This window comes from Caretta caretta, chromosome 3 (genome assembly GCF_965140235.1).
Source record: "Caretta caretta isolate rCarCar2 chromosome 3, rCarCar1.hap1, whole genome shotgun sequence".
Lineage (NCBI taxonomy): Eukaryota > Metazoa > Chordata > Testudines > Cheloniidae > Caretta > Caretta caretta.
This window is the reverse complement of record NC_134208.1, coordinates 57446354-57459437: the sequence shown is the minus strand read 5'-3', so window position 1 is coordinate 57459437 and position 13084 is coordinate 57446354. Positions and strand designations below refer to the sequence as shown.

Here is a 13084-nt window from a genome sequence, read left to right as displayed (position 1 = left end):
GCAATAATGAAATCACTTCCAATGTCCATCTGGGGACACAGGAATGCCCATGGGCTTTGGCCCAGACCCTTGAAGTTATTTGTCTGTATCTAAATACCTTTGAGGATGTGGGCTCTTGTGCCTAACCGGCCAGCAGCATAACCTACAGAAGGGGGGCAGCACATGGGCTGAAAAACCTGAATGCTGTATCATTGCCAGAGGGGCCATGTTCTTGGAGAGACTCTTATAGATGGCACAACCCTGGTGAGGGGAACATAGGGAGTTAGGCAGGAAGCAACTCAGCCTGGTGGATAGCAGTCCACAGGGTTTAATAAAGTTTCACTTGTTCAATTTCACCTGCATTCAGCTTCACTAATTTAGACTCATGAGATTAAAAACACCACACTGGATTAGGTTTCTGTGTGCTTTATGCTGTTGATCTTTAGTTGGAAGCCTCTCCACAAATGTGTGTGTGCATTTTCCATTGCAAATCTAAGCTGCCACTCACACAGCAGAAGGCTGCCAGGCGGGGGATTCGGCAGTCCCACTCCAGCAGAAAGAAGGGGGCAGCTGTCCGTTTTCCTTTTCTAGCCTGCACCTCCCTTCAGCTTCCTGAGCCCTTTTCCGTCCCCACCTCAGGGAGAACAAAAGACAGGAAAAAACAAACAAACAAAACACTGCTAGAGGATAAGGGGGGTAGAAACCCTGACAGACGGCACCTTAGCTTTGAACCTCTTGACAGTAATGGATGGCAGCCTTTACTCGCCTCGCTTCTGAGAGGACCTAGGTAGCCATTTTAATTAAGGGAGCCTTCTTCCTTCAAATCCATTCAAACACAGGAAGACAGCAGCTCTTTTTACTAAGGGCAAACTGCCTGATAATTGCTGCTCATGTGATCACCAGCCTTTTACACCAGAGCCATCTCATGCGGAAGCAAGACTGAGCGTTTGCAGACCCTTGGCTCCTGTTCTGTGTCCCTCCCTTAAGATTTCCTACTCATCAGCGAAGTCTGCAAGAGCAACCACCTGTGAGTAACTCTACCCTGTAACAAAACTGCCTGCAGCGGCGTGAATGAATGCATTCCTCCTCCTCCTCGCTTTTTCTGCTAGTCCTCTGCTGCTTGCTCTGGTTTGGTACACATGTCGATTCTCAGGAATTTCTGGGAACTGTCGCTTGTCTGCAGGTGCTGGGGGGGGAATTGTGAATGAGGGAGACATTTAAGCGCTCGTTATTGAAAATCGTGTAGCAAAATCCTTTGTCCCCAGAAGGAGTGGGTGTGAAGGCTGAGTTCTAAAATCCACCCCCCCTCCCAAAGAGCAGGTCTGCATTTCTAAGTTGTATCATTTTATGCTAAAAGAGGTGTATTTTCCTCCTTTATTTAATCTCGGTAGTGGTCAGTACCACAAATGTAATCTATTGAGAGGATTCATGATTATGGGGTATAAAGGTTTGATCTGCAAGAGTTGGGGATGGGTAAACTCTTTACCAGTTGCAAAGTTATAAATGAGTTATGCAGGCCGCCAAACAACTGTGCCAATTAAAAGTATGTCACATGGCACCATCTGTATTTATATATATATATATATATATGTGTGTGTGTGTGTGTGTCACACAGTTAACAGAAACTGGTTTTAGAGCATTTTTTTAAAAACCCATACTATTTTTCATTCCTCCTCTAGTAAAGCCAGATTCCCTTCGAACTATGGGGACTCTCCCTGACAAAGAGGAATGTATTGTTTGTTTGTTTGTTTAACTATCTAAATACTAGGCTACATAAATACGTCTGCTTTAAAATCCAATATCTTAGTACCTTTCGGAGCTATAATCAAGTAACCGTGTGCCCCATTTTTAGACTGTAACCCCTTTGCAGTAGGGATTGTGCTTTCCTATGTGCTTGTACAATGTCTGGCACATTTAGTGTGCTATTATAAATAACACTGGTAATATGGTATAAAGCTCCTTTCCAAAACCCTGTGGCTTATAAGAGATTGGGCCTCTAAACCAGTCAACCAGGACTAAAGAATGCCAATCAGATACGTCAGAGTAAACATTTGGGAAGGTAAAGAATAAAATGGGGTGGTTGGTTTGTTTGTTTTTTGGCCTCAGGCTTTTTTTTTTTTTTAAATGGTGACCATTCAGAGGCTTGTAATGTTAGAAGTAGTCCCAGGAGAAGATGGAGGCAGAATCCAGACTATAATCATTGCATGATAAATGTAATTTACCGTATCACATGGCTCACAGTTTACCACCTATCTGTGAAAAGATGTATTATATCCAAGTCCATTCCTCCCATTGGCATATGTCATCTTCTTAATAATAATAGTGTGTCCTGATATACTAATCTCATGTGGTGAAATGCCTCATGAGTCCTAGAAGTAAGATGGAAATGGAGGAAAAGCAAAGGAGAAATGACCATAAAGACAAATTTCAGAGTAGCAGCCGTGTTAGTCTGTATTTGCAAAAAGAAAAGGAGTACTTGTGGCACCTTAGAGACTAACAAATTTATTTGAGCATAAGCTTTCGTGAGCTACAGCTCACTTCATCAGATGCATTCAGTGGAAAATACAGTGGGGAGATTTACCTTTGTTCTCGACAGAGGTGTGTGTGTAAATTTTTTAATGTAATACATTTAGGTGAGTGCAGACTGTACTTGTTTGGATGCTGGCCTCTCAAGATGCCTTATTTCTCATTCTTTACAGAGTGGCAAAGCAATTAATGTTCCTTTCTATACAGTCAAAAATAAAAATTAAGCTGTTCACTACCAGCTTGTAACATCTTGCGTTTCCCAGAGTACGAAGTTTGTGCTTACCTTGCAAGAGGTCAAAGGTTTGAAATCCAGGCGAAAGCATCAGTTAAGTTTTAAACTAAGGCCAGATCTTGCTTAACACTTCCTTCATGTCAGGTGAGTAGCTTTAACTGCACTATGCAAACAGGTTGATTAAAGTAGAAGATACAGATTATTCACCTGACATGAAAGAAGGGTTAGCAGGAACAAGCCTCAAGTTTTAATTTCCTTATTATTTGTTATAGAAGAATTATTTCTCCACATGTAAGAATTATTTCTTTCACTATGTAAGTGAAACTTCTTAAAACAGGTTGAGGGAGACAAGTGCAATATCTTGAAATGTGTAGATGTAGATATATAGTGTGCAAACTTATTTTTAAAAGCTTGTCAAAGTTAGGATTCACCAAAAAAATTGTAACCCCCACTGAAGTGAATGAAGGTTGCCTGCGTATATCTTAAGACCAAATTCTGCCATCAATGTATAAAAAGAGCAACTTGAAACCAAAACCATTTCAGGTGCAGAATTGTCATGACCTCATTTTTTTCCTTTTTCTTTTTCACCTAACCATATGATTCAGTGAGTTTGTAGCTGCTGTTTCTGGGCTCTATTTACTTACTATATATACAATTATAATGCAGAAAGAGAATTTACAGACAAAAGTGTTTAAGTATGATACTGTTTCTCCTGAGAGCTGTTTTTCTCTTTTGCCTTTCTTCAGTATAATTCTACTTCTCATTTGTTGAGCTCTTATTTATTTCCTCAAAGTATAAAATCTATGCCTATCACAATATCTCAAGCCGTATGAATAATATAATTGAAAAAACACATGAAATAATTATTCAAACCAAATTCTCTTTCCCCATGAGATATGAAGGGTCAGTCCTGCATCTACTAAAGTCACATGCAAAACTTCCATTGACTATAGTGGCAGTAAGAATGGACCTTTTAAAACCCTCCGTCCTCAACCCATCCTTCAGGATAAGGCTAAGTAAATAGATGGCCTTTGCAACATGCCGTGAAAGTCAACATACTTATGCCCTGTCAGCACATGAGGTGAATTACAGAATCAGAAAGCCTGTGTTGAGAATGTTCAGTCTCCTGAAAAATAAACCTAGTTAATATCACACTGAGCACCGCAGTGGATTTCATCTGTGGGGCTGGACCATGAAGAAGGGAGCATTCGCTAAAGCTTCTTGCTTTGCATGTGTTTTAGGAAAATTAGTTCTGAATAACATGTTTCTACATCTGTAATTGGCAAGGATTTGGCAGTATGAAGCCTGTTATTGTGGTTCATGGTGGAGCTGGCCGCATCTTTAAAGATCGGGAAGAAGGAGCTCGTTCAGGTGTTACCACAGCAGCACTGAAAGGTTACAGTATCCTTAAACAAGGAGGCAGTGCATTAGATGCAGTTGAAGAAGCAGTGACCTCAATGGAAGATGATCCACATTTTAATGCAGGTAATTTTTCAAGCATATAACTACATAATGAAATCTCTCTATGTAGACCACATTATTATCCTTGTGCATTTTGCTCTGTTGGTTGTGCGGGGGAGGGGTGGATTTTTCAATGTGATGCTTTTAGTTGAGCACAGACTGCACTTGTTTGGATGCTGGCCTCTCAAAATGCCTTATTTCTCATTGTAAGTATTTCTCATTCCCACAGTATTCTTGCCAGCAAGTTAAAGAAGTATGGGCTGGATGAATGGACTATAAGGTGGATAGAAAGTTGGCTAGATTGTCGGGCTCAACGGCTAGTGATCAATGGCTCCATGTCTAGTTGGCAGCTGGTATCAAGTGGAGGGCCCCAGGGGTCGGTCATCGGGCCGGTTTTGTTCAATATCTTCATTAATGATCTGGAGGATGGTGTGGATTGCACCCTCGGCAAGTTTGTAGATGACACTAAACTGGGAGGAGAGGTAGATAACGCTGGAGGGTAGGGATAGGATACAGAGGGCCCTAGACAAATTAGAGGATTGGGCCAAAAGAAATCTGATGAGGTTCAACAAGGACAAGTGCTGCACTTAGGACGGAAGAATCCCATGCACCGCTACAGACTAGGGACTGAATGGCTCAGCAGCAGTTCTGCAGAAAAGGACGTAGGGTTTACAGTGGACGAGAAGCTGGATATGAGTCAACAGTGTGTCCTTGTTGCCAAGAAGGCCAATGGCATTTTGGGCTGTATAAGTAGGGGCATTGCCAGCAGAGTTTCTATTTTTGGTCTCAGGTTTTTTTAAAATAGCTGCAGCTTTGTTCTTGTTCTGCAGTGTTGTTCTTGTGCAGAAGTTCCTTCATTTTTGTACTGTGAGTTTATTAAGAGACCCAGACCCTCAGGAGTGAATTATACCTTCATTATAACCCTGGCATTTCCATTTAAATTACCTGAATGCAACTATGGGCAAAACTTAGACCTCGATCTTTTTGTCAGTGCTTGGCCTAAATCTACTGCCCGAGTGGGATTGTTCTCTTCAGAATATCAGTGCTGTTAAAACAGTAGATAATCTGTGAATTCTTACGAGTATGCTCATTGCTAAGTATACCAGTTATGAGGCCCCATCTTCAATGATGCTGTCTAATATTTTCCCCTTCCCACCAACCCCATTTTATCATCTTGCTTAAAGTGAGTGGAAAATAGTGCTCCTTTTTCTCCTTTAGTGCTCCCACTCAATATGTCAGGAATGGAGCTGAAGAAAAAGGCCCGCATTTGTTCAGTGCTTTATGTAGACGCAATTGTTTTCAGCATGGCCACCTAGTTCAGAGAGCATCATATGTCCTTCCCCATCCTGTAACTGAAAAGCCATTTCACTTTGTTTTAGAAATATATTGTTCTCTGACTGACTTGGGTAGAAAACACTGCTGGTGACAAGCCTTTCTGAATTAGCAAAATGGAAACAGAAACATGGGGCAAACATGGTACGAAAGATGCGATTGTTATATAACCAACCCTAGATTTGTTCTCTACTTGATCTTGCACTTTTCTTTGCCTGTCCATGAAAGAAGTCTTTACTCCCCCCCACCTTCGGAGATTTGTTTTGCTTATGTTAATGGATCAGTATCTGAACTTTGTTTTCAGCATTTTATTTATTTGAATGCTTCAGTACTCTATAGTTTTACCTTGTATGTGTCGGAGAAGCGCTCCTCTGGCCAGACATTGCCTTTTTGCATATAAGACATCAGCTAGGTCTGCACAGGCAAATCCCTGATCTCCTGAGGAGTCCTGCCAACTTTATTGCATCTCCACTTGGTCTTAGGTCTTCATCTGCCTGCATGGAGCCAGTCATAGGGTCTGGGCCTACGTTTAAATGTAATACTATGTGTGATGATGAAAAACAGAGAAGGGGGAAAGGGAAGAATTACAACCAAAAGATCATGTGATCTTTTGGTTTGTTATGCACAAGTATAGATGGTTCTACAAAAACACATGTGAACATGTATTTTTAATCTTTATTCAGACAGAGCATATATTTGAAGCCAATGGAGCTTCTTGGTTGAGTAAGGTTTACTTGTGTGTGCTGTTTTGCGCAGTATATCTGGGTGCCACTATTGAGAATTTTTTTTTACATGTAAAAGGCTGAAAACCTGGCTGGCTACACTGGCCACTGAAATAATATAATTTTTAATACCCGTAAGCTGACCAAAGGCTCTCCATATCCCTTTATACAGTATCCTGTCACTCCTGGGATTACTACTTTTGAGTCCTACTGGGATGGAAGGGGAGGGAGCAGAAAAAAATAAGTTGGCTAGGGAAAGGTAGGTAGACCATTATTTTGCCACCACCACATATGTACCTAAGTTTTCCATCTGGGGATATTTTCATTCCCCTTCACTATATCGTTCTTCCTTGTCCAAGTTGTCTATCTCGTAGACATCAAGTTCAGACACATAGTAACCAATATTTTAAAGTTATGTATTTCTGTCTAGGGCAAGAAAAGTGATTGTCTGCAAAACACTGCCCTCAAGAGGAAGCCTTGTCCTGTTTTCTAGAATGCAAGACTTGAGGTTCTTAGTCATGTCCTTTCTGACAGAGCACTGTAAGAATTTACTACCCCAATGTCAACCAACTAATCCATTAAAATAGAGGGGCTGTACTACATGACAAAGAATCTGTTGGTGAAATTTTCCTTCTGTTTCACTGGTGTTACTTCATTAGCTTCGCTACATTGAACCCTTTGGCTTCAGTGGACCATTGTAACTGAGAGGGGAATTTAGCCCCATGTGTCTAAACTCTTATTTCGCTGATTTAATGACTGTGAGCAGCTGCTCTGAATTTATCAAACTATCGCAAATGGCTGATAAAACTTCAGATTATCCTCTACCAAAAAGACTGTTAGTCAACAATTTTAACATTTAACTAGCATATAAAGCAAAGTACATGTATATGGCTTCCCTTTTCCTGAACTGAGTCTTGTGGCCACCTTTTGTTATAAATGAGCAAATCAGTATATTTTAAGCCTGAAATAGATTGTTTTGCTTAATAATGTTTACTCAAATTTACTCTTTGCTCAGATAACTGTATTCCGTGCTCTGTTTATAATGTACTTCACACATTAAATGACAACTGACTTTTAACAAAAAATTGCTAAGGTTGTGGGCCTAAGCTTTCAGCTGAAACAGTTTTGCAGCCCACTTGTTAAAGTTTGGCTTCACTAATGCACATGGTAAGTAGTTGTAATCACTTACATATACAGCTACATGTGTTAAAGCTCATTGAGAACAGCTGTATTTAATGAGCAGGAGAAAATGAGCTGAAAGCTATGTGAAGAGAGGCCTGATTGGAGTGGCTGTTTAAAACCCACCATGTGGTGTTTATCTCCATAAAGGAGAAAGCGGTTTTATTGTGTAATGTTTGCTGGAAAACACCAGCATTTCTAAGAGACAAGGAGTGGGGTGGGGAGGAAATAGGGGTAAGGATGAAGTGACACAGGTCTCTTCTAGACAACAGGGTTCAGTTGGGCCATGTGTTGTGAATGATGTGTCTCCCAGCCCTTGCAGGCATTCAAGAGGCACATCTTCCAGATCTAACTGCATGCACAGAGCATGCAGCATATACTCCCTTTAGAAACTGGTTAGCTCCACTGGCTGAGGTGAGAAGGGGCCATGGTCACACCTCCTTGCCACCCCGTCTATGGGGGTTAACAGTGCTAGTTTACACTCCATATGGAATGGAATTCTAAAATATGTTATACTGTTCAGCCACGAGGTGGTGCTCTGTTTAACATAACGACTTCACACCAGCTATTCCTGGCATTTTATTAAAGTGTCTTACATCTCTGGTATACAGTATCTCTCTGGAATAGCTCTGCAGCTAGTCCATATCTGATACAGAAACCTGACCTGCTAGTAGCAACGCCGAACCTATGATGTACAAGGACTACAGCTCCGATGTCAGGAATATAACGCTCTTTATACTCTCTTCTCCCTTGCAGGCCCAGCCACGCTGTGGTGCATAGATAGCAGGGAGTGTGGAGAAACAGGCTCCAGTGAGAGCAGACAAAGGCACACACAGACTCCCTCTCATCTGCTAGATAAGTGCTCTGCCCCTATAAACCCTACTACAGTTTGGAAGAGGTCAGACCCACTCCTTGCTGGCCTTTGGGTTTTCCTTGGCTCTTGCTTCCTGCCCTTGATTCAAAGCTGGGCCAAATGACCCGTGTTTTTGTGAAGTGCTGCTGCAAATGTAGTGGCTTATGATTAGTTATGCCCATCTCAGTGCACAGCAGCTGTCATGTTTGAATGCTCTGGGTTTGAAACACCTGCATGAACTTGTCTTCCTGGATATGTGAGGCAGGAACAGATATGTGACCCAGCTGGGAGATGGCAGCCAGTGGTAGTCACAGACTGCTAACTTACTGATCTGAATAGTGCAGGAGCAGCTGTAGAGTTGCCAACTCTGACTGAACTGTTCCAGGAGATATTTTTTCCCCAGCATGACGTAATGTCATTTTCTTAAAATATCCTATTAAAATCCCCCAGATTGCTTTCAATAGTCACCGGGAGATAGATGCTGATTCCGGGAGACTCCAGGCCAATCTGGAGGGTTGGCAACCCGAAGTTTTAGAGGAATCCAAACTATGGGGGAAAGGAGAGTTCTATGCTTTTAGCAGAAAGTGGGGAGTTGAGCTCACCGATACCTCATCCCCCATACATCAGCACATATATAATTTTACTCAGGTGAATAATCTCACAGAAGTCAGTGGCACCAGGTCTGTAATATTTTGTCTTAAAAGTCTAATGTCAGAGATTGTTAATCCAATATTAAAGAAGGATGGAAACTGGTGTTTACTAACAGGAAAATACCTTTTCACAGTTTAAGCACAGCTAAAGCACCAGTCCTGTTAACAACATACTGAAGGTGTTTCTACTAGAAGCTTGATTTCAAATGGAGTTGTACTTTTCTCCCCACTGTTTGCAAGATTTATACATTTGTGTTGATTTCAGTGATGATCAATTACTAACCAGCACCCTTGATAAAATATTCCAGTTACTAAAGAGCTTTTTACAGTATCACCCTGCATATCACACAGTATAGCTCATTGTTGAAAGAAGGTTTCGCTACGGAATTGACATAAATAGTTAAAAAAAGCTATTCCAATAACTGCTCAGATTTTCACAGCATTTTATTATTTGTCTTAGTGTTTTTCTTAACTCCTTCATTTATTTTTGCTAACGATAAATATTTCACAATATTTCAGACTTTTGGTGAATGGAAAATACATTTTTCCACTCTTGCTAGAATTTTGCATTTGTGCCATTGCACCAAATCCAACAGTGGTTGAAATCTTGTTGTTTGGCCTGGGAAGATACCGTCTGCCTTCATCTCTGATTGATTTCAGCACCTCAAAGGATTAGACCCTAAGGTATACTGATAGGTTGTACTGCATCTATTGTTGGAGGAATGTGGAGGTAAAATAGTTTTATGTGTGTAAAAAGAGATATTGCGGTAGAAACAGTCTCATTTATAGTTGTTTATAACTCTGCCCTTCACTCCTAATGTGACTTAGGTACCATTAAAAATTCAATTATATTAAGTTCCATATACTATCCTATTAATTATTTCTGTTTGAACAGGAATGTTTCTCTTTTCAAAACCTGTTTGGCATTTAGGAGGCTTAAAACAAGCCAATACACAAACTGGAAAAGAGGTTTGCCTAATAAAAGCTAATAAAACTGAATCACCCCATGTTTAGCTCTTAATGTCTTTTTTCTTCCCCCCGCCCCCCTTTTGGTCTTTAGGCTGTGGATCTGTTTTAAATGAGAAGGGTGAAGTAGAAATGGATGCCATTATCATGGATGGAAAAAATCTAGCCTCAGGAGCAGTATCTGCAGTTAAATGTATAGCTAACCCAATAAAGCTTGCTCGTCTTGTCATGGAAAAGGTATGCTGAATGTGCACTTGAATAAGAAACATTTTTTCCTTTAGGATTTCATTGCATGTATTGATACACCTCACTGACTATGTTGTTTATGTAGTATTTTAAATCAGGGTAGGAGGAAGAAATCAGTGGTACTAGGAGGGACCATGGGCATGAATATAAAGAGGCAAGATTATTTTTATTTTAAGATTTTTAAATTAGTTGAAGTGCTAATTTTATTCAACACTTAAAACGGTGTTGCATACACTTGCAAACTTGAGGAGAAATTGATATACATAATTTACTTTGCCAGTTGTTTTCACCTTTCTCTGAGCTAATACTGTAGATATTTGTTTTAATAAATAAGAGCAGTGTCTCTCAGAGCCCTCCTGCTTGCTCCTGCAGGGAAAAGGCAAGACAATGTACTGAAGATTGTCCCCTACAGGCAATCATGCAATGTTAGGCCATTGAAGTAAATGACACAATAGTAACTCTATTAGATAGTTTAATAGATTACACTAGATGACCTCTCCACTTCTACTTTAAGATTTTGTGAAATAATCAGATGATTAATCTGGAAAGACTAGTCATGTCACAGACTAGCACTGCAACTTTGCACTAGGAGCAGATAGCAGTAAAAGATGCAACTTGTGGTAACTGAACTTGTCTGAACACAATTTATCAGTATATGTGGCAAATGAAATCATGAGCATCTGGATTTGACTACATGTTAACTGTTACATTTCATTTTTCTCCAGTAACAAGTGCTTCTTAATGGGTATTTACATGAGGGAATTACTTGCCTGTTTTTCAGCAATGGTGTAGCCACAGTGTTGCAACCAATGGGGAAGCTCTAAGGTAGACTGGGTGTCACTATTTTTTACCACAGTTAGGATTATATGGCATGGTGATTAAGAGCTTGCAACCCTGTCTAAACTAGAATTTACACTATTGATAGTACCAGTGCAGCTCCACGATAGCTGAACAAGGGTAAGGAATATTTTCATGTAGACAAGGCCTAAGTGGGTTTATTTTTCACGCTGCTTTTACCTCAGTCTCCTGGCTATTTTAAAGGTGACTTACAAAGTAGGAGTACAAACATTTTCTCCCCTTTCATGACCTATAAAAGCCTTAATGTGGGATTGTAAAGGTATTTGTTTCTCTTCTTATAACCTAGTATGATCAAGAATATTAAGACTTGTCCTGAAAGGCTTCTTGAAGGACTAGAGAACTGGAGTGGGAGCTATCTTATCCCTTAATAGAAGAATAGGGAGTTTGAATCTCTAACAAAGAGAGCTTTCCACCAAAATGTTTGTCATCAAAACACTGGGTTAAACAAATGTGTAAAAATTTAATTAATTAATTTTTTTTTTTTTTTTAAATCTTGATTGGTTTTCTTTAAGGATTCTGACAAAAATCCCTTTTTCACTCAGTTACTAAGGTTTCATTCACCTGTCATTAATTCTGCAGGTGTTCATAGAGTCATCCAGGCAAAACCAGGGTAGACAAGGCCTAACATTTTTAATGTAAAAATAAGCCTGAGAGGAATATTTCCAGGTCTTTCTCAACATTCTAAAAGACACAGGTTGTATTTTTTTTAAACAGGTCACCTTTAATAACCTTTGGCTATTCATGTTTCAAAGGATAAAAGTTCTGATTTGCCTATTGTCTTTGAATAGTAAAACCACCTTTTGGCTTGAGTGGGAGCAGAGTTAGGCTAACAGTAAGCACTCTTGAAAAAGCCATCTCAGGTCACAGAACTAGAACTCTGGAGACCCAGGTTCTGGTTCCAACTCTGCCACTGACCCGCTGGGTGACCTTGGACAAATCTCTTCCCTACTCCGTGCCTCAGTTTCCCCATCTGTAAAATGGGGGTAATGGTACTACCCCCCCTTTGTAAAGTGTTTTGTGAGCTACTGATGAAAAGTGCTTTTCAAGAGCTATATGGTATTATTATTTACTTGTCTGTCTCTCTCCCTACAATCATGGTGAAGTCTTTGTACAATGGCAGTTAAATTTTTTTGGTAGTGTCAAAAATATTGAGGCTAGATTTTTAAGTCAAGTAATAGAGCACTACTATACAGGAACAGAAAGCTTGTATTATTCTGATAAAACAAAACAATGAGATTTTATTTTCTGGTAAAATTTACTCTTTTCCTCAAAGCTCTAGTAACCAGGCTTCACAAGGAGAAGTCCAAGTGGGTGGTGGACATATAATTTATATATCTTTAGCTAGCAGGGGAATTCACCTTTTCCCTTCCACCGGCTAGAATTCTAGTCTATTAGCTGGAACACCAGCTGTTGCCCTTCTGCTTGCTATAGACAGAAATTTTGGGCCAGCAGCATATGTGCAGACCTCATCTCTGCAGTGCACAGAAGGTGTAGAGGCCTCCAGCTTGGCTGCTCCAACCGCACTTCCCCTCCTGCACAACCTTACAAAATGGCTGAGCTAGGCCTTGTAGCAGTCCTCTGCACCCAAGTGTGACTTTGACTTTGTACAGCCCTAACTACTCTTAGCATCATGCACATCATTTTAAGGGATACCCTATTTATGGAAGGTAAAAAGAAAATTAGTTGCTAATAAATTGAATGGAGGTCTAATATTTGTATATTGCAAAGATTTTTGTATGATCTAGAAACACTTTGAACTCCATAACACATGGAAGATGACGGCTGGGATTTTTAAAGGATCCTAAGAGTATTAGGTGCCCAGATCCCTTGGATTTCAATGGAAATCAGGTGCGTAACTCTCTTAGATTCCTTTGAAAAACAGCCATAATAATAAATAATAATTGTTTCCGTTCTGCCTGTGGAACAATATGAGCTCCATCTAGTGGCCAAAACAATTCCTTTAAATCCTGCAGCACCCATTGGTATCCTAGCTTTCTGTAACTCAGGCTCTCAGTTGGGCCAAATTTAGCCAAATGACATAGTGGTGTTGTGATGTGGATGAAAATGAGAGTACCAGACT

At 40.2% G+C, this 13084-nt stretch overlaps 1 protein-coding gene across 2 annotated transcripts in view; it reads left to right on the top strand.

The window, feature by feature from the left end:
- Positions 1-568: 568 nt before the first annotated feature.
- The window catches only part of ASRGL1 (asparaginase and isoaspartyl peptidase 1), a 57124-nt gene continuing 44608 nt past the window's right edge, over positions 569-13084 (top strand). Inside the window, exons 1-3 of one of the 2 annotated variants that reach the window (XM_048845991.2) lie at positions 569-1006; positions 4025-4222; positions 9995-10137. In XM_048845991.2, coding sequence (XP_048701948.1) covers positions 4036-4222; positions 9995-10137 — 330 coding nt within the window. In that variant the 5' untranslated portion in view covers positions 569-1006; positions 4025-4035. The remainder of the gene's footprint in view (positions 1007-4024; positions 4223-9994; positions 10138-13084) is intronic. The other variant, XM_048845990.2, reaches the window with a different exon arrangement.